A 17,757-nucleotide genomic window follows, 5' to 3' on the forward strand; every position below is an offset into this window, starting at 1 on the left:
ACCATATATATATATATATATGTGTGTGTGTGTGAAAATTGAATTGTGACTCTATCTATGCAGAGTCACTTGGCTCACTCGCGAATGTTGTATGATCTATTGCGATAGACGGTTGAGAGAAAAAAAAAATGATAGACATTTTTGTACTGTAGTGTTTAGTTCGCACATTTTTCTCATTATTTTCTTCTCAACAGTTCATTATAATTACATATTACAATACGTTTTATACAACAATAATTTAGTGTTCTAGTTAACAATGTTATTATTATCAAATGCATAAATTGATAGCTCAAATACTGTGTATAATCACATCATACTTTTAAAAACAATTATATAGTAACTTTTGACCAAATGTTTTAGTAATGTTATTGTTGCCAGCATTTTTTTGAGAGGCATTTGTTTACCACGTATATCAGACCAGAGAGGATTTCAAATCCGATGATTCCCAATTCATCATTTACTCGTTTCCTTTCTTTGGACTCAACGAAAAGGACTTTGTACTTAGACACGAGGCTATCAAAGATATAACTCATCTCGAACATAAGATGCAAGAGAAGAACTAAAGTAAAAGATACATGTTTTCCGGCAGCATCTTTGTTAGAGATGTTAATGGATTGCATTTGAATCAAATATACTCTTAAGTGTACATACTTTTTTCGGATGTTCATGTATTTAGATTCAAGTTTGAAACTGCACATGAATAAATGAAAGCCACGCCTAAATGCTAAATCCTAATTCCTATTTCACAATCTGAATCCAATTCAAATTTGATTTTTAATTTTACATATGAACTTGTGGCCAAATTTTAAATCGAATTCGACCGATTTGCATAATGCAAAGGCCTTAGATATAAGGCATGCATTTAAAATTGTATTTTATTTGAATTCATAGAGAAAACGAACATATATTTATGTAGTTCTAAATCCAAACTCAAATTAGACCGGATGTTATTTCTTAAATAATAATTTGATCAATTTCTTAATTGAATTTTTTTTTTTTTCGTACCCGGCATTTTTGAAATGGGTCCGGTTAGATACCCGATTATACATAGACATTCATAATATTTCCTTTTATCATATTCAAGTAGCGAGCATTAAAGACAGACATGCTTTATTCAGACATGTAAGACCTTGCAACTTATATGATTCCATAATGTTTCAATTCATAAACCATGGAACACCACGCAGTTAACTTGAGAAAAACAAAAGCACATTTATGTTAGTTTTTTAAGTCCAATTATATATATATATTTGCAAATATATACCGTTAGAGGCTGCTTATTCAGGGTGAAATCTTAGAAATATAGTCTTATACACATGCAAATTAGAATTTGAATAAAGTTTTACAATTCTTGAACGAAGAAAATAAAATCGAAGCTACAAACAACGCACACGTCTGGGTGGTGTAGTTGGTCATCACGCTAGTCTCACACACTAGAGGTCCCCGCTTCGAACCCGGGCTCAGACACTTTTTCAGTTACTTTTTCCTTCGGCTTATTCTTTTTTTCCAGAAAGCATATATGGTTTGTCTAATTATTGAAAAATCGGTGCGCCCTAGACTTGGTTGAGTCCATATCCATGAATGTTTGCATCTGATCCATGCAAATAAACCAGATTTGGCTAGCGGCGTGGTTAGACCCGGCTTCACATTTTCGTGTCTGGATTTGGATTTTAGATCTGGTTGGCTAAATGGCCACTTGGATGATCCTAAGCAAAAGGCGATCATTGTCTTTCCGCCACGTTTCTGCTTCTCGTAAATAAATTCCCTCCGTGACTTCGTCCAAGAATACATTCATTGCGTGGCTAAAGTAAACCTCAAAGGCTTGATGCTTGCACTCAATTCAGGTCATGCACATCATTTGCTCAATCTCTGTTTGTGGTAGAGTATTGATATTGGAATCTTTTACATTTCGTGAGTGGCAGTTCGAGTGAGTATTGAATGAGCTTCTTCAAATTCTTATTTATCCAGATTCCATCTTAGCGTCACAAGCAACATGATTCAAATGTTTGAGCAAGTTGAATGAAAATGCTTAATTCTCATAAGATGTATGGAAAACTATTTTTGGATCACAAATCTCATGATAAGAATAGTGGATTTAAAATCAATTTATTTCTATCTCATATTTTAGATCTCATGTTTTCCCTACACATAAAAAGGTAAAATATGGATCTCTAATATATGTATTGGGCTTGAAGATCATTAGTTTGGTGAACAATGGATTTATTAACAAACCAAAATCAAATGCTAGGTCAATGGGTTTCAATCTAAATACAACCAAACGCTCCTTATAAGTTAATAAGTTATTATAAATCTAATTGAAATTATATGTCATATATATTTTTTCTTTTCAACAAAGATTTTAAAACGCTTCAAGGGACATAACGTAGCTGGTCGAGTTAGGAGCCTGTATTAAGGTATGTCTCTAGTTCGATTCCCGTGAGCGTTATGTTTCTGTGTCTTAAGGGGGTAGGGCACGACATCCAAGCTGAAGGGTGCACCGCTGTTACCGACGCAGCTCAGGACCCCGAAGGCAGAGAGAATGGGAGGCCTTTGAGCCTTCTTGGGCGGCGGGGTTAACACCTCTAGCTCACCCAACAAAGATCTAGATCAGATTTAGACGTTAAGTGAGACGAGAAGCGAAATAACATGTTCAATACCATATTACTTTGCTAGTTCGTCATCCACATATTAAAATACGGAAAATAACGATACGGCGTTAAACACCCGGTATTGTTATTTAAAGTCGGCGCGAACGAAACCGAACTGGGAGAAGGAGCCTTGCTGTCCCCTTCGGCAAAGACGCCATAAAAGCGAGAAGGAAGAGAGACGAAATTGCAGAACAGAAGGTGAAGGGAAAAGAATTCACGTCCATCCGATCCTTGTTCACTTCCCGGGGGGTTTCGATTCGCATCCGTTCATCGATCGATCGGTCTCCACGTGGAAGGATCGATCTTCTAAAGTTTGTGAAGGAGAAGGGAGAAGCAAGCATCTAGGGCTAGGGCTCTTTCTTTCCCATTCGAAGATCATTTAGGGTCATATTGTTCTTGCTGAGCGCTCGGACAGAGGGAGATGGATTGGGGGAACGTCACTACAGAGGATCTCCTAGACGCACTGAGGGAGGTTGATTGGTCGTCGCCGCCGAGGCCGCTCACCGAATTCTTCTCGAGATTCACCGTGCCCAGATCCTATGACAAATGGAACAGCCGCCTCAAGTGCAATCTCTACTAGTAAGAAATCCCTCATCCTCGCGATCTATAAACTTTGGGAATTCGTATGGTTAGGTTACAATTTCTCTTCGGTTCTGGTTTTTGGTTGTGCTTGTCTTGGTTGTGGGGTCGATGAAGAAAGTACGGGGAAATTGAAACATGTATATGGACGTTGTCTGCGTGAGGTTGTTCCTTGTAGGGGAATTTTTTAAGATTTGGCGCTCAACAAGGACTCAAAGTGGGTTACTGCTTTGTTGTGCACACTTTTAGGCATTTCGGTAAAATGAGTGGATGTGATAATTTGATTCGTGCCACGGATATTAAGATTTTTGTGACCAATTGTCCATCTGTTTTGTTTGATGATTGGATCTCATTTATTTTCTCTGTGCGTGTGTGCATGTGTTTTTTCTTTTTTGGTTTGTCAAAGGACAATGATGTGCTAGGAACTGCGACATGTTGCTATGGTTATGTTGGAAGATATGTGAGTTCTCAACTTTTGTGATGTGTGGTAGCAGAGAGAGCTGCCACATGTTACATACGGTTGTGTTGCAAAATGCGCAAGCTAGAAACTTAATTTCAGAAGGAAATATTGTGCCCATACCAAGTTAATTGAACATCGGGTTTGCTACCTCTATATTTGTTCAACGTGGATGTTTTGAATTTTTTTTCATACTGCAATGTTGAATTTACCTGTATATTGGGTTATAGTTCCTGAAGAACATAAGTGATGATATGTTTGAATAATTTATTTATTTAGAAATAGGTAAAGAAGCTTTGGAAAACCAGAAACAAAATCTGACCATTATGGTGAACAAATTTTGTTCGGTACATTGTTAATCACATACAATATTGGTTTGTTTCCATACGAGGCATATAACTTTGATTATTTAGAAAGCATGGACTCAGAGAAAGAATCGCAGTTTACCCATTTGAGCCATCACGGGTACAATAATATGCTCATGGAAGCACATTACATTATTTTTGTGCAAACCTGGTTCCTTTTGTGCAAAACCAGTCAGTGTCTTTAACTTATATTCTTTTTCTACAATCTCTATGTCAGACTATCCTCACCCTCAACCTCTGTGCATTGTCTCCAGTCTTCTATACTTTCGTGACTCTACCTATTCGCTAGGACCCTGTTTTCAGGAATGTTGGCATTAGTAAACTCAGTCTAATCTCATCTGCGTCTTACCTTTTGGCAGCTTAAAGGTTGACCAGCCAGTTCAAGGAATTAAAAGGTCTCCTTTTAGGTCTTGGAATATTCTATAGTGACTTTTGGCGTTAGCGTTTTTGTTCTTAATCTTTTGATAGTGTTTGTATATGTATGTATTATTTGCATCATAATTATATTGGTCATGGTCTTCTGATAGAGGTATTTTGTGCTTTGCAGCTACCGGACTAACTACTTCATTATGATAACATTTATTCTTGGTAAGCACCCCCTTCCACCCTTAAAAAGAAAGCCCCCCCATGATATGAAATGTGTAACCTCTTTTTTCTCTTTCCTGTGTTAATGCAGGCATGGGATTTCTTAGGAAACCGATTGGTCTAATCGCTGCTGTTTTGGCTGGTTTAGCCATTGCCTTCTTGAATGATAGGTAATCTTCATACTTATAAAGGTTTTGCTTGCTATTTTGTTTTTTATGTAGACGTTGAATTTCATATTTCTTGTATCATGTTGTTCTCGTGTCAAATATATTTGTTTCAAGGTCAATTCAAGTTAATGCTTCCCATGTTCTTTCTCCTCCTTTTTCTTCCTAAGGCTTCCAAGGATGTTTCTTTGATGGAAATTTGAATGAAAATGTCAGTTCTGTTTGGTCCATTTCATCTTGTGTGTGACAATTCTTTCAGGTTTGTGACTTCATCTGTGACTCTGAAGCTTCCATTTACAGTTTTGCAGTTAGTTTTAATGAGAAGGTGACTAGAACAGTGCGACAGTTCTCTCCTCATTTGGCTGCAAAGATGAGACCACCAATCACGTAAGTTATTTATTTATTTTGCTGAAATTTGATGCCTTGCATTTAGAAGTTGGCTGTTCTGGTACATGCACATGGTTGTCAGCTGCTGTTAATTATGCAGACCTGTTATTCGTGGACGTCCATCTGCAAGGAGAGGAATACATATTTGTGGTCGACCTCGTTGGGTGTTTGTTTTGGCTCTATCAATTGGTCTGTAGATCGTGGATTCTGATTTGGTTCAATAAAGACTATAGCAAGTTGCAATTGTTAATTGATTATCTGTTTGAGATGCACTATTGTTTTGCAGGAAGTGCTATCCTTTGGTTTGTTTCTTGTGCTATTATCACTGTCCTCGTGGCATTTCTTATAGGCCTTCTAGGTGATGCATGTGATCCCTTGGTTTTTGACTGGTTTGATCCTTTTATTACTGCAATTTTTTAATTCTTTTCATTTCCACAGCTACTTTTCTTCATGCAAGCTTCAGAACACCTAACTTGAAGGCTCGTTTGAATACATTCCGTGAAGAGTTCAGGGCAGTGTGGAGGAATTACAGCGAGTTGTAACGTGAATGAGCATCAATGCTTATACATCAATGTAAGATGGCTTTCTTCATGGAAGGCAATTGATTAAAAGTTTTACTGCATGCTTGATACTTGCTTCCTCTTAAAAGTGTCAATTGTATGATTCATATTTATGCACGTACTTGTGTTATTTTTTTGTCTAACCATGTGGTACAACAGCATTGACATCTTTTCAAGTTTTTGCAAGTATTTTTGGCAAAATTGAGAAAATTTGGCCACTTTGTATGCACATTTTATTCTTCTGATGCCTTCCTTTATTCTCTCTGTTTTCCTTCTGTGTTAAGCTTGCAGGTGCTTGCTGATATAGAAGAATAAATGTCAAGATAATGCTAGAATTTATTTCTGAAAGGCATCTTGTCATATTCGTTTCAATAAGTTACTCTGGTTTTAATTCTTTTTTTTTTTTTTCACTAATGCTGTTTTATGCATCTTTGCATTTCCATATCAACTTTAGTTTTCTTCTGTTGTGCATCCTAGTTATAGCGCTCATGGTCGGGCAAAATGCTTATGGTTGTTCTCACAGTTCTCAAAAATAAAAATTTAATCTGTTTTTCAGTGTGAAATATATACACCACTGGTATCAAGACCGTTGCAGCACAGTTCTCTTGGTTGCCTGTATATATTATTTCACTAGTAGTTTGGTTCTGAACTTTCTACTAATCATGCTATTCAATCTTTAAGATTTAGTATAGAAAAATATGCATGTGGAATATCTTTAGCTCCCTTGTTAACAATATCAACAAGAGCTCCATTTTCACATTATAAAAGGTACTTTCATATTTTATAGGATAGTGTTACGAAGATCCAGTTAGGAGCTTGATTTCTGGGTGTTTGACTTCTGGATATATTCCCTTTGTTAGAGGCTTCACCTTTTCGTCAAAGTTGGTGTTTTTTGTTTCACAAGTTGGGGGTTTTCTCTGTCAATTCTCGCCCCTCTGCATCTTTACTGACTTCATGTGTTATTTTAGTACATCTAACCATGTTGCATTTTAATCATGTTAATTGTTTTGTTACCTTCTTTGTTCTTTGAGGTAAAGATTCAAGTTTCAAGCCAATTAAAGGGAAGTGGTGCATCAGATTATATGGCTGATCCAAGCTTGTTTAGTGCAATTTAGAGTAGCCTCTGAACCTGTCCTCTCTTTTTTGAATGAGATTGACTACTAGAAAGTCTTCTAAAGGATAGCATACTTGGTCTTTTTCATGAGGACACAGCTTCTGGAGGTAAGTAGATATGTGTCAAGGTGTATATGTGAACTTTTAGAAGGCAGGACACCAGGTCAAGTTTTTTTTTTTTTTAAAAAAAATAATTTAATTGGCAGTATATTTTTGGTATCTTAACATGAAAATTTACTAGTAATTTAAGATACTGAGTGAAACTATTAAGAGTGACGACACAATGATATCCCCACATTGTTCACAGCACCCTGGTTTCTCATAAACCATTGACTGTTAGCTTAAAAAACTAAAAGGGTGTTTCCATCGAGCAAAGAAACTAGAATTCAGTTGTCTCTAAGTAATTGTGCTACCAGAGAAGTTATAATTCTGGCTTTGGGAAGTAAAAAAAAAGGTTCGGTAATAACGGACAGAGTGATCTTGCAGGTAGGCTGCATCAATGCTTTCAAGAGAAGGCATTTGCTTTTGGAACCAGTGCTTTACAAATACAGTCTTAGTGTCAATGCCAATATGTTGCAATTAAGTTGGATAAGATATGTGGCAGCACCACCGGCCACCTATTGCATCATCAACTTCTTACTTTTAGTTGTAAAAGGAATGCTGTGAACCAGGCATAAGCTTTGACTTGGTTTTTCTTGTGATGATTAGGAGGAAGTAGGAAGGATTGTACCTAATACAATGAAACTGGATTGGTTGCCGCATTAGATTTTCATTTGTATGCAGTGATCCTTTTGAAGCTATTAGTTGCGCAGTTGAGGAAAAAATGTTATCATCGCTGGAAAAGGCTTGTGTAGGGTCGCTGTCATCAGTGTATACAACTGTGATTTCTCTTGTCTTGGCCTTTTGCATACCTTTTTCGTTTTTAATGTATTTCATTGTTCCACCATCCTCTTTTTGCAGAATTTCTGCGTCATGACGTTGTCGCATGTCGAACCTTCAATAGTGTGCAGTGCTTCTGCTATGGTCGCAATGAACCGCTACGGAAGGTGGTGAAAGCCAGGGCTCTGTACAGAGATGGGTTGCAAAGTCATGGCCATGTTTTAGTGGAATTCTTTCTCCAAGATCACCTGGATTAACAAGCAGCATGATACAGCATGGTCGTAGTTTTTAAAATTTGGCAATCATTAACCAACACGAATGCTTATTTTTAAGTAACAATATCGTGATCCTGCCGGTGGATGGTGTCCAAGTGCCACGAGAAGGGATCTTGGATGGCATGTAGCTGTTGTGATGTATGTCTGTTGTGATGTATGTATGTTTGGCTTTTGCATTCAGCTCTATGGATTACTCTAAACCTGAATAAGCTTTCTTTTGAACGTGTTAAAAAATGTTAAAAAAGAAAATCACGCCGGAAGCGGGTGCCGAGTACAAAGTGATTTGGGTAATATTACTGCTGGGTTTCTCTTGGCTTTAGTAAAACACCTTTGAGTAGTTTTCAGCAACACTGGACGGTAAGGGTCTTGCATTTTGTGCACTAAACAAACTTGATGATTGTGTATAACAATGATGAATGATGACTTGTCAGCTAAAATTATCTTTTCAAAGTCAAAATGAAACTGATCTCTAAAAAAATACAATTTATTACTTGGAGCTTGTAAAGTACTAATCCAAGTATTCTTTCGAAAAACAATTTATCTGCGGTTGATTGGAAGAATAGTCTTAATCTTAGCATTTAGTTACTGCATCTTCTTCATAACTCCTCGAAGGTAAACAAGTTGTTTAAAGTAAAATTGAATATTGAACTCATGTATTCAATAGTTGGGCGTCATATCTTTGCAAAAGCAACGTCTCCTGCCTAAGACGAAGTGTTTTCGGTGAGGGGGTGGTGCAGCGGCTGTGGACTGTGGTGATTGTCCGTTATGGAAAGGCAAATGTAGAGGTTTCGCAGACTTCCACCTCGAACTGTTACTGTTGCGGAGGCGACTATGGTGTTTATTGGTTAAGCCACCAGCTCCTTAACCTACCTTCGGGAGTTGGTCGTCTCATCTTATATTTTATTCTATTCTGTCTCCATCCTGATGACTGCAGAGTCACAAACGAGCTTGGTTTTTATATTCCGCTGATTCTATGTTGACTTACCCTCTAGTGTATTTGAATCTATCGTATCAGATTTCTCTTGGATCTGTTTTTTGGGACCTTCTGAGATTCTCTCTAAATTAAAACTGAAGTCACATGGGTATAGATATGGTTCGGATACAACAATTTTAGAAAATATGGTGAAAGAGTTCAACAACTATATATATACACATATATACACACACACACATATATATATATATATATAACACAAAAATATCAAAGGTAAACAACATTTAAATGAATAAGTGATATAACTAAAAACATTACATGTTAATGAACAATAACTTTCGAAACAAATGAAAACAGAGTTGAAAAAAATAAAATAAAATAAAGTAGTTTGAATGGTTTCAATTTAAAAAATACCCAACATGTTTAATTACCCACCTTGAGTACAAGCATGACTACGAGGGTATAACTACACAATAAATGGACCTTATTGAACTACTCATATAACTTAGATTAAAACGTTTATGTGATGCTTTCTTGAGCCGAGACTGAGACGCTCGTTTGTTTGGTGAAAGACACCAAATCACATGTCTCCACGTTTTGGGGACTAAACAATGGTTGAGTGCAGGATTGAATTCAGAAGAAGGACAAGGTCGAGAGGTTTCACAGCGCTGCCAAATTTTGTACACTTTAAAAAAGTGAAAGAAGCCATAATAAGCGGGCCATGGCTGTCGAGGTCCTGGCTCCTCACTACTGGTCAGCAGTTCTTTATGCAATCGTTTCAATAGAGAGAGAAAACAAAAGAAGAAAAAATTCTCCTTGAATATTTGAAAACAAGGTACCCAACGAAGATGCACCCAAGTTTCAAAATTTTCATTCTACTCATTTTGTAGCTGGTTCAAGAACGTTAATGTAAATTTATTTAAACTGCATTCATCTAAGATCAAACCACTTTATAAAAAATATGCCTTCTTAAGTTTAAATTTAAGTTAAACATGGAACTGACGCCTCAAATATTAAAGACTGTTCAGTATGTGCCACTAAATGCACTTCTTGCTTCTGCTTGAAGGAGCAAATGAATTGGATCTTGGCGGAGCCACATGGTGCCAGTCTCTTAAAATTTATTTATTTTTAAATGGGCATTTTTAAATATTTATTTTTATTTATATATAAATTTTTAAACGAGTGCTCCTCCAACCAATTCTTTTGGCTCTGCCACTGGCTTGAACGATCGCTGAACTTCTTTTTCTTCGTTTGGATGAGCTGGTTAAAGAGAAGACCTTCCACATTAGGCTGCTTAATATTGGGAGATAAGTTCCCACGTTTTATTATAAAGGTATTTTGGTAATTATATATATATATATATATATATATATATTCGGAGTTTACTTCTAGTTCAGAAAACTTGAAACTTAGTCCTTTTTTATCAAGAACCATAACATAAAACCTGCTCCGAACATTGCGAAGGGTGAAAAAATTTATTGAAAGATGATATGGTTATCTGCTAATATCAAGATCTCAATTTATGTTTTAATACATAAGAAATTCTTGCTTTCAAGTTGCAAGTATTTGTGGGCACGTTATAGCAATTTTTGTTTTAATAAAATGGACGGAGGTCTAACCTCCAGCGGTATTAAAGCCACTGGCTGCTTGGATTATTTATTTCTAGTTGCTTAATTGGGAAGGAAAATTTTTCCGGGTTTTTGGTCAAACCTCTCTAAGGCGAACAAGAAACCTTGAAAAGTTGTACATTGTATGTCTTGAAACTGAGAAATTATCTTGATTTTCGTAATCTTGTTTGAATGGCTATTTTCTAAAAACAATCAAGCAATCAAATTAATGAGCGAAATTTTCTTAATGTTGAGCGCTTATTTGTTTGTTAACTTTTTAAAAAATTATTATTTGTTTAAAGGTTGAATACTTTTTCGCAGTTTCTTCTTTTACCAAAAGAGGGCCTAAAAAGTATTCGCATCGAAGCCAGCAGTAAACTTATAAATTAAACCCAAGATGATTATTATTATTATTATTTTTTGACGCTATTGAAATTCAAGTTAAAAGTTGTTGCTAGTTATATTTCACGTCAAATAATGAGACGAGATTTTTGGAACATCAACCCGACGGTCCTCCCGGCACGGTTTGCTAAGAGGTCAGACGGGCCAAAGTGGACGCTTTCTTGAACCCGCCGGTGGGGCGTTCTTCTTCTCCGATCGGAAATATCTATAGCACGATTCCTTTCCGGGAAGATGGCATTCTAATTAAGACCGGAGCTTCTGCGGAGGAGGAGTTGGTCCTTTTCACCATCTTCTTCTTAGCCTCTTGGTTTTCGCAGAATGCCTACCTCGGACGAGCCCTACACGAGTCTCCCCACCAGCCATTTGCTTGGCTCCGTCCCGGTATGATCACTCTTCTTTCTCTCTGGTTCCTTCCTTTTCCGCTTTCTGTTTAGGCGTTGTTAGTATCTTCATTGATCGGTGACTTAATAAAGCGGATTAGATTATGTGGTTTTCTTGTGTCTTTGTGGAAGGTTTTCATGGGATTGATGCCCTTGAAGTTCTGAATCGAAATAGTTTTCTTGATTCTTGGGTTTCGGTTTACGATCGGACGTTGATTTTCAGTGAGTGGTGGATGGAGGGAATTAGGAAAAGTGGTGCCTCTATTTGAAGGAATTGGTGTTCGATGTAGCTTTCTCTTGGCGGTTGATCTGATGGCACTGGCGATTGGAGAAGGAATTATGCAGAAAATAAGGGAATGTTGGAAGTGTGGGAACTTTCGTACGTCGGTAGAAATCTGTGAAGAGGTGGGTGAGTGAGTGAGTGGAAGATGTGTAAATTGGTAGACGGTAGTGGCAGGTTAAACCCTTTATCGATCAATTCTCCTCTCTATTTTGTTGCTCAGGTAAGAATGATGATGAAGTATATGTTCATATGAACCTTTTGACAGCTACTGGGGAAGGTCTTCTTATGTGCCCGAACCATCTCCGTTCGTTAAGCTTAGGCATGTCTTTTATTGACGTCAACTAGTGTATAGATAGTGTAGCTGAAAGAAAACAATGGTGAGTTGATGCTTGGTTCATGTAAATCATAGTCACATCAATATTTTACTGACAAGGTCTTTCTCGGGATTTTTCTTTCCAAAATGTGGTTCTTCTCAAGATATTAACTTCAAAGTTTATTCTTGTCTCCACCAGAGTTGGTTTAATGGTGAAAATTCATTGGTCCAGCTGCAGTTCAGATGTTTCTGTTTTGCTTCTGCTCATCTCTTTGACTCATATAATCCTGGAGTGATTAAGACCTGAGGGAATAACCTAGTACATAAATTCATATTAAAATGATCGTGAGATAGATCAGAAAGTATTTAACCGTTGGTTTTATGTCTGTATTGTGGAGGCCAAATCTGAATCTTCGACTGAAAAAGTACTGTGATAGATCAGTGCAGGTCAAGAGTGGTGCCTATGACCTGGGATCTTGTGGCTCATAGGTTGTGATTCTAAGTGTGCAGTATACAAAATAACTTTAAGGAAGACGGTCGAATGTTGCCTGCTACCGTTCAGAGTAGATATTAGGCATTCTTAGTATTTGTCATGAATTTGTTCTTTAAGTAATGTGGAAAAGGTATCCTTTTTAAAGTCAACAGTTTGATCCCCATTCCACCCTCTTTCGTTGCACATCCTGTAGTCCTTCCTTGTTTTTTCTTTACATAAAATGATATCAGTTCAGCTTCAATATCCACTGGTAGCTTGAGGAGAGTAGATTACAGTATTGAATTGAAGCTACTAGCAAGCATTGGATCCCCAAAAATGACAAAAGTGAAGATCTCTGCGTCCTTATCTTTGTACACAATGGAAAAAAAAATAGTAATTATTTACAGGGAAATCCTTTACTACCACTTTGATTGAACTTTAGTTTTTGGCAGATAATTGTATTTCCAGGACTCTTCCCTGAACTTGCCGTGCAGAAGCAAGGATATTCCCAAGGGTACATTGTACACTTATGACACTTTACGAATCTCATATAATATCAACATATACATACATATCAAATATTTGTTCTCTCTTTTGCACTCAATATCTGATGCTTCTTGTCAAATGCTTCCTTTCTATTCTCTATGGTCTGCTTCACGAAGGCTTATTTATTTGTTTTGTATTGAACTTACTTACAGGCTGCAGTTGAACCAGATAACAAATCTGCAAGTTATGAAGGTAGATTTGTATGATCAAATCTCAAGTGTTCTTCTTGGATTGTAGTCATGAAATAAGTACATGAATTAAGTAGCTTGTTTGTGAACTGTGAGAACCTAGTAAGCTTTCTGATTATTGTGGTAATTTTGTGATCATTGCTAATTCTTACAATTCATTTTCTTCATTGCAACACCCATGCAGTCCCAGAGGCAAATATGCAAATATTTCCACCTGCTAATGGAGGTTTCCGAGGAAATGATCCTGGAACTTCATATGGTACGGGATATATCCCTTGTGTCTTTTTTATGATATATAATATAGATCCTATACATGTGAAGGAAGCTGTTTAGTGTGCATTTCAAGTTGGATCATTAGATTGCAGTCACGCCAGATGTCATGTTCTATTTTTGTCATTACCAAATGTCATGTAGTTCTACATTCTGTTCTTCTCTCATGAACGGCTTTTTATAATGCTATCCATGGTGTATACCTAGAGGTCTTCCGAACTCTGAAGCATTATTTAATCTTATCCAGTTCAGTTCATATTATTCAGCGTGTATGCTACATTTTAGGTATCAAATTATGAGTTTGTATTGACATCATCTTAAGATGCATTTGGTTAAAAGATCTACTGAAAGGGGACTTATAGGTGGTAATCAAATTATGAGTTTGTGGCTACGTCACACGGACGCGGCTAAAGAGGCCGCGTACCCGTGTCGACTCGCCGACACAGGACTCGGCTAGGACACGGCAAAAAATAAAAAATAAAAATTTAATGTTGTTTTTTTCATTTTATCACCCTGGACTATTTTACTATGTATCTTTGTTGTAGGTAAATGAGTTTTCAGGGGAAGCACAAGCCCATGATTTACTTAACTGGTTGTCTGGGTAAAAAGAGAAGCATGAGTTTATGGTGACACCATCTTAAGAAGCACTTCACCATTTTTGCTGCATGCATGCTGATATCTCAGGGCAAAATATGTTGTGCTGATACCTCATCCTGTACATACAAGATGGTTAACTTTTGTATCATGATTTGAGCTTAGGCCCAATTTGAGTTCTTATTTGCTCAACTGCAATGCAAAATTGATCCATATTGGTCTACTATTGCAAGCACGCCCCAAGCAATTATATGTTGGGCTGGGAAACAGTCATGTCCTGGACACAGAAAAGTTCATTAGATGCTCAGTCAATATTCACATCTTCTTCCGGTTCTCAAGTAATGTAGGAACGCAATGTAGTATAATGTAGTCTTCTGAAATTCTTCTTATATATATTCATCATATTTTGCAGGTGGAGATGAGTCTTCCGAAAGCAAATGGAAGGGAGTCTTTAGCATTTCGTCTTACACTCCATACTTCGATGTGGACACTGATATTGTCCTTGATAGGATTGCAAACTCAATGCATCCACTTCGCGGGAACTTCTTTAGGAGGATTGAAACGATCCCTGATTTGTAAGTTGATTTTCTCTTCTTAACTAATGCCTTTCAGAAATTAATGGAGAAGTATTTGCATTCCACAATAAAATGTCATGTGCTAGCTTCTAGGTCCTTTAGAGAATATCACCTCCTTAATGCTGACTTTTTTACTAAAATAGACTGTATGATTGTCTATAATTTGCATGATTTGATGTATCTTTTCACTGCTTATATTTTCACATTTCCTTAACCTTAAATGTGCATCTCTTTTTATGTGCAAGATGTAGTTCCACATTGTCTGTTGTCATCTGTGTCTTGAACCTAAAGTCCTGGAGATAGTGGACGCTCTTTGTTTCAGAGTGTCATTTGACTTTGAGGCAATTTTGAGTACCATTATGTGGTTTTTTTTTCTCTCTGTGTGTGTGTGCATGCCGATTTCCATCACAAGCTTTAACCTTTGGTTTCATTATTGTGGTATGTGCAATCACTGAGACACATTGTGTGGTTTCCTGAACATCTTCAATGGATGCAATTTAAATTTGGCTTTAGAGTTGCTATTCTAGATGAACCAGCGGATGCATGCATCAGTTGCTTCTCTGTGTGGTGCCATCTGGAAGCAATCTGCAAATTAATGCTGAGATTGTACCTAGAGTGTTGGTGCATCTATAGGATGTACTTTTGAAGTGTCAGGGAAGATCACAGGTGCAGAGATCTTTAGTACAGTCCATACTCACAGAAAACGTGTTTTTTTTTTTTAAATGCGAAAAAAATGTGATAAATTAAATGGCTGTTTAAAAATTAAAAAAACACGTTTTTTTTTAAATGTTAAAACGAAAAAAACACATTTTTAACTTGTTTTTTTTTCTTTTTTTCACTTTTTTCATTTTTGTTCATTTTTTTAATGCCAAACAGTTTTCTTTTCATTTTTCATTTTTAATTTTTTGCAAATCTACTTATCTTTTGATGTTTGTGTTATTAGTTTCTCACTTATTTTATTTTTCCTTCATTTTTAGTTTTTTAAAATTTTTATAAATTTACCATATTTTTCCCTTCTTTTCAATTTCACCGTATTATACCCGAAAAAAACCTCTAAGCTTGTGACTACTACAGCCACAGGCTATCATTCACATGCATCCCCTGCCGAGTGCTGAAATGTATCTCCCTTTCTATTTTGATTTAGATGTTATGGATTGGTAAAATTCATATAAAATTTTTCTTCTTTGAAGTGAAATCCTTGATGCTTGAATCAGGTATGGACCTGTCTGGATATCCACTACATTGGTTTTCATGCTTGCTGCAGTTGGAAATTGTGCTACGTATCTGATGAATAAAAAATCCGACTCCTCAACAACATGGAGCTTCGATGTAAGCTACATGAATTGGGCAGCATGTGCTATTTATGGATACGTAATCTTGCTCCCACTTGCATTCTATTTCCTGCTTCAGTACTTTGGGTTGACTTCAAGCTTAATACGTCTTTGGTGTATGTGGGGCTACTCTCTGTTTATCTTTTTACCAGCTTGTGTAAGTAATATCTTTTTAATTGCATCCATATTTCCCTGTAGCTGCCTGAATCTCAGCTGACAATATCTCTTTTTACTCTTAGATTCTGTTGGTAATTCCTGTTGAGTTTGTGAGATGGATCATTATCCTCCTTACTGGTGCCACGTCAGCTTGCTTTGTTACTCTGAATATAAGGTCGTATATTGAAGGAAACGACTTAACGCTGCTGGTTATAAGTTCGCTGGTGTTACAGTTTGCCTTGGCTATCTTTATCAAAGTTTACTTTTTTGCGTAAGGGCAGATACCTTTTGGTGCCTCCAGAGTGCTTCTTCAAGGATTGGTCTTTGGTTGTTGTGTGAAGAATGAGCTCTGGCTTGTAGTTTGAATGGTGAAAAATTACACTTGCATGCATGGATATATGTCTTGTTACTCCATGCTTGCTAACAGAATTTTTGAATCTTTGATGTATGTAGTTTTTCAGACTCTGTATCCTACATGGCAGACAAACTGACCATATGCTACTCTTTTGAAATGCCTATAAATATGTTCATGACGTACCTCTAATCTAATGTCGACTGTATGGTTTATATCTCCAATTATACCATGGTGATTCCCTCCCGAAATTTCTCTTATCTAGAACTTACATATGAAGCTTGACGGTTGTATCTCTAATCTCTAGCTGGATTTCTGTGACGTATCGAGCGCCCCTCTCTCTCCTCTCCTTTTTCCCCCTTTTTGATGTTGAGGGAACTTTTACTCTTCTGGATTGGCATGAATATTTTTCACTTGTTTTGGAGGCTGCTGCAAAAGATTAAGAATGAAGAAAAGAACTTGCACTAAAGAATGGGCTGATCTGAGATGAATTGCTGTGGCTGTCCTGTCAAAATTTTTGTCCAGTGAAACCGTGCTGTTTTCCGGGGCTTTATACTCTTCCAATAATAAATATTCAATTCATTCTACTGTTGTTCAAGTTATGTATGGTTAGTTTCTTTTTATCTTTGCAGTGCTTCACAATGCAAGCACCCGTTTTTGCGTGGAGCTCGTTTTGGTCTCGGTGCCGAGAAAATAACATCCTGTCAAGGGAGGCTGTTTTGATCATCTATCACCCTTTTCTAGTCAAAGTGGTTCCGCGAAGCTCATTGTTCCTGGAAAAATAATTGTGTTTTAGTACATGAAAACTTTTACCTACAAAAGTGGCAATTTGTCCACCGTCTTGGAACGAGATTTTATTGAGAAGAGTACTATATTTGCTAAGGCTTGAGAAAATATGTGGAAACAGGCGTTTGTCATGATTTACCAGTTCGTGTGAAATAAATATGAGCTTATGATCTTATCCTCATAAGTTTTATAGAATAAAGTATATATAAGAATTTGGTATTTCATGTAATTGTACAGGTTGGAAATAAGTGCAAATAGAGCGCATGCTTGACGGCCTGCTAGTATGGAAAAGCTTCTCACGACAAAAGATGGTATGCACAAGCAGGAAATAATTAGTTTGGCCTCATATCCCATAAATTCTTTTGACAACGCCTTTTTGGGCAACTTATGTTCCTTGGCTGCTCAACTTGTGTTGAGTAGGGTTAACATGTTTGGACGATGAAACCGTTGATTAAGCAATTCTGAAGCAGCTTCATTCTTTCTTTTTCATGAAGCCTTGGCCATTTTTTCAGTGCCGATGATTTTACTAGCAAACTCGTTCATTTTTTGATCTAGT

General features: G+C 36.9%; 2 protein-coding genes and 1 non-coding gene across 4 annotated transcripts; all 3 read left to right on the forward strand.

Moving 5' to 3' along the window:
- Positions 1-1,393: 1,393 nt before the first annotated feature.
- TRNAV-CAC (transfer RNA valine (anticodon CAC)) lies at positions 1,394-1,467 on the forward strand. The gene has a single exon. It is a non-coding gene; the product is annotated as a tRNA-Val (tRNA).
- A 1,297-nt stretch (positions 1,468-2,764) lies between these two features.
- Positions 2,765-8,192, forward strand: LOC116254832 (PRA1 family protein A1-like). The gene is made up of 8 exons (XM_031630433.2): positions 2,765-3,227; positions 4,597-4,637; positions 4,726-4,804; positions 5,099-5,185; positions 5,286-5,374; positions 5,472-5,543; positions 5,624-5,758; positions 7,819-8,192. The coding sequence occupies exons 1-7, from the start codon at positions 3,070-3,072 to the stop codon at positions 5,725-5,727; spliced, it is 630 nt and encodes a 209-aa protein (XP_031486293.1). The 5' UTR covers positions 2,765-3,069; the 3' UTR covers positions 5,728-5,758; positions 7,819-8,192.
- A 2,853-nt stretch (positions 8,193-11,045) lies between these two features.
- Positions 11,046-16,612, forward strand: LOC116253832 (uncharacterized). 2 transcript variants are annotated; one of them, XM_050078133.1, is made up of 7 exons: positions 11,046-11,336; positions 12,856-12,917; positions 13,102-13,141; positions 13,322-13,396; positions 14,414-14,576; positions 15,791-16,064; positions 16,147-16,612. In XM_050078133.1, the coding sequence occupies exons 4-7, from the start codon at positions 13,336-13,338 to the stop codon at positions 16,336-16,338; spliced, it is 690 nt and encodes a 229-aa protein (XP_049934090.1). In that variant the 5' UTR covers positions 11,046-11,336; positions 12,856-12,917; positions 13,102-13,141; positions 13,322-13,335; the 3' UTR covers positions 16,339-16,612. The 2 variants fall into 2 exon arrangements, with proteins under 2 accessions (XP_049934090.1, XP_031484646.1); XM_031628786.2 differs by lacking the exon at positions 12,856-12,917.
- Positions 16,613-17,757: the final 1,145 nt, after the last annotated feature.

The sequence above is a fragment of the Nymphaea colorata genome, chromosome 5 (assembly GCF_008831285.2).
Source record: "Nymphaea colorata isolate Beijing-Zhang1983 chromosome 5, ASM883128v2, whole genome shotgun sequence".
Taxonomy (NCBI): Eukaryota; Viridiplantae; Streptophyta; class Magnoliopsida; order Nymphaeales; family Nymphaeaceae; genus Nymphaea; species Nymphaea colorata.

Coding starts and splice junctions, on each gene's coding strand:
- LOC116254832 (XM_031630433.2), top strand. CDS start 3,070: ATGGATTGGGGGAACGTCACTACAGAGGATCTCCTAGACGCACTGAGG. Junction 4,638..4,725: donor TATGATAACATTTATTCTTG/GTAAGCACCCCC, acceptor GTGTTAATGCAG/GCATGGGATTTCTTAGGAAA. Junction 4,805..5,098: donor ATTGCCTTCTTGAATGATAG/GTAATCTTCATA, acceptor TTCCATTTACAG/TTTTGCAGTTAGTTTTAATG.
- LOC116253832 (XM_031628786.2), top strand. CDS start 11,274: ATGCCTACCTCGGACGAGCCCTACACGAGTCTCCCCACCAGCCATTTG. Junction 13,397..14,413: donor TGATCCTGGAACTTCATATG/GTACGGGATATA, acceptor CATATTTTGCAG/GTGGAGATGAGTCTTCCGAA. Junction 14,577..15,790: donor ATTGAAACGATCCCTGATTT/GTAAGTTGATTT, acceptor TGCTTGAATCAG/GTATGGACCTGTCTGGATAT.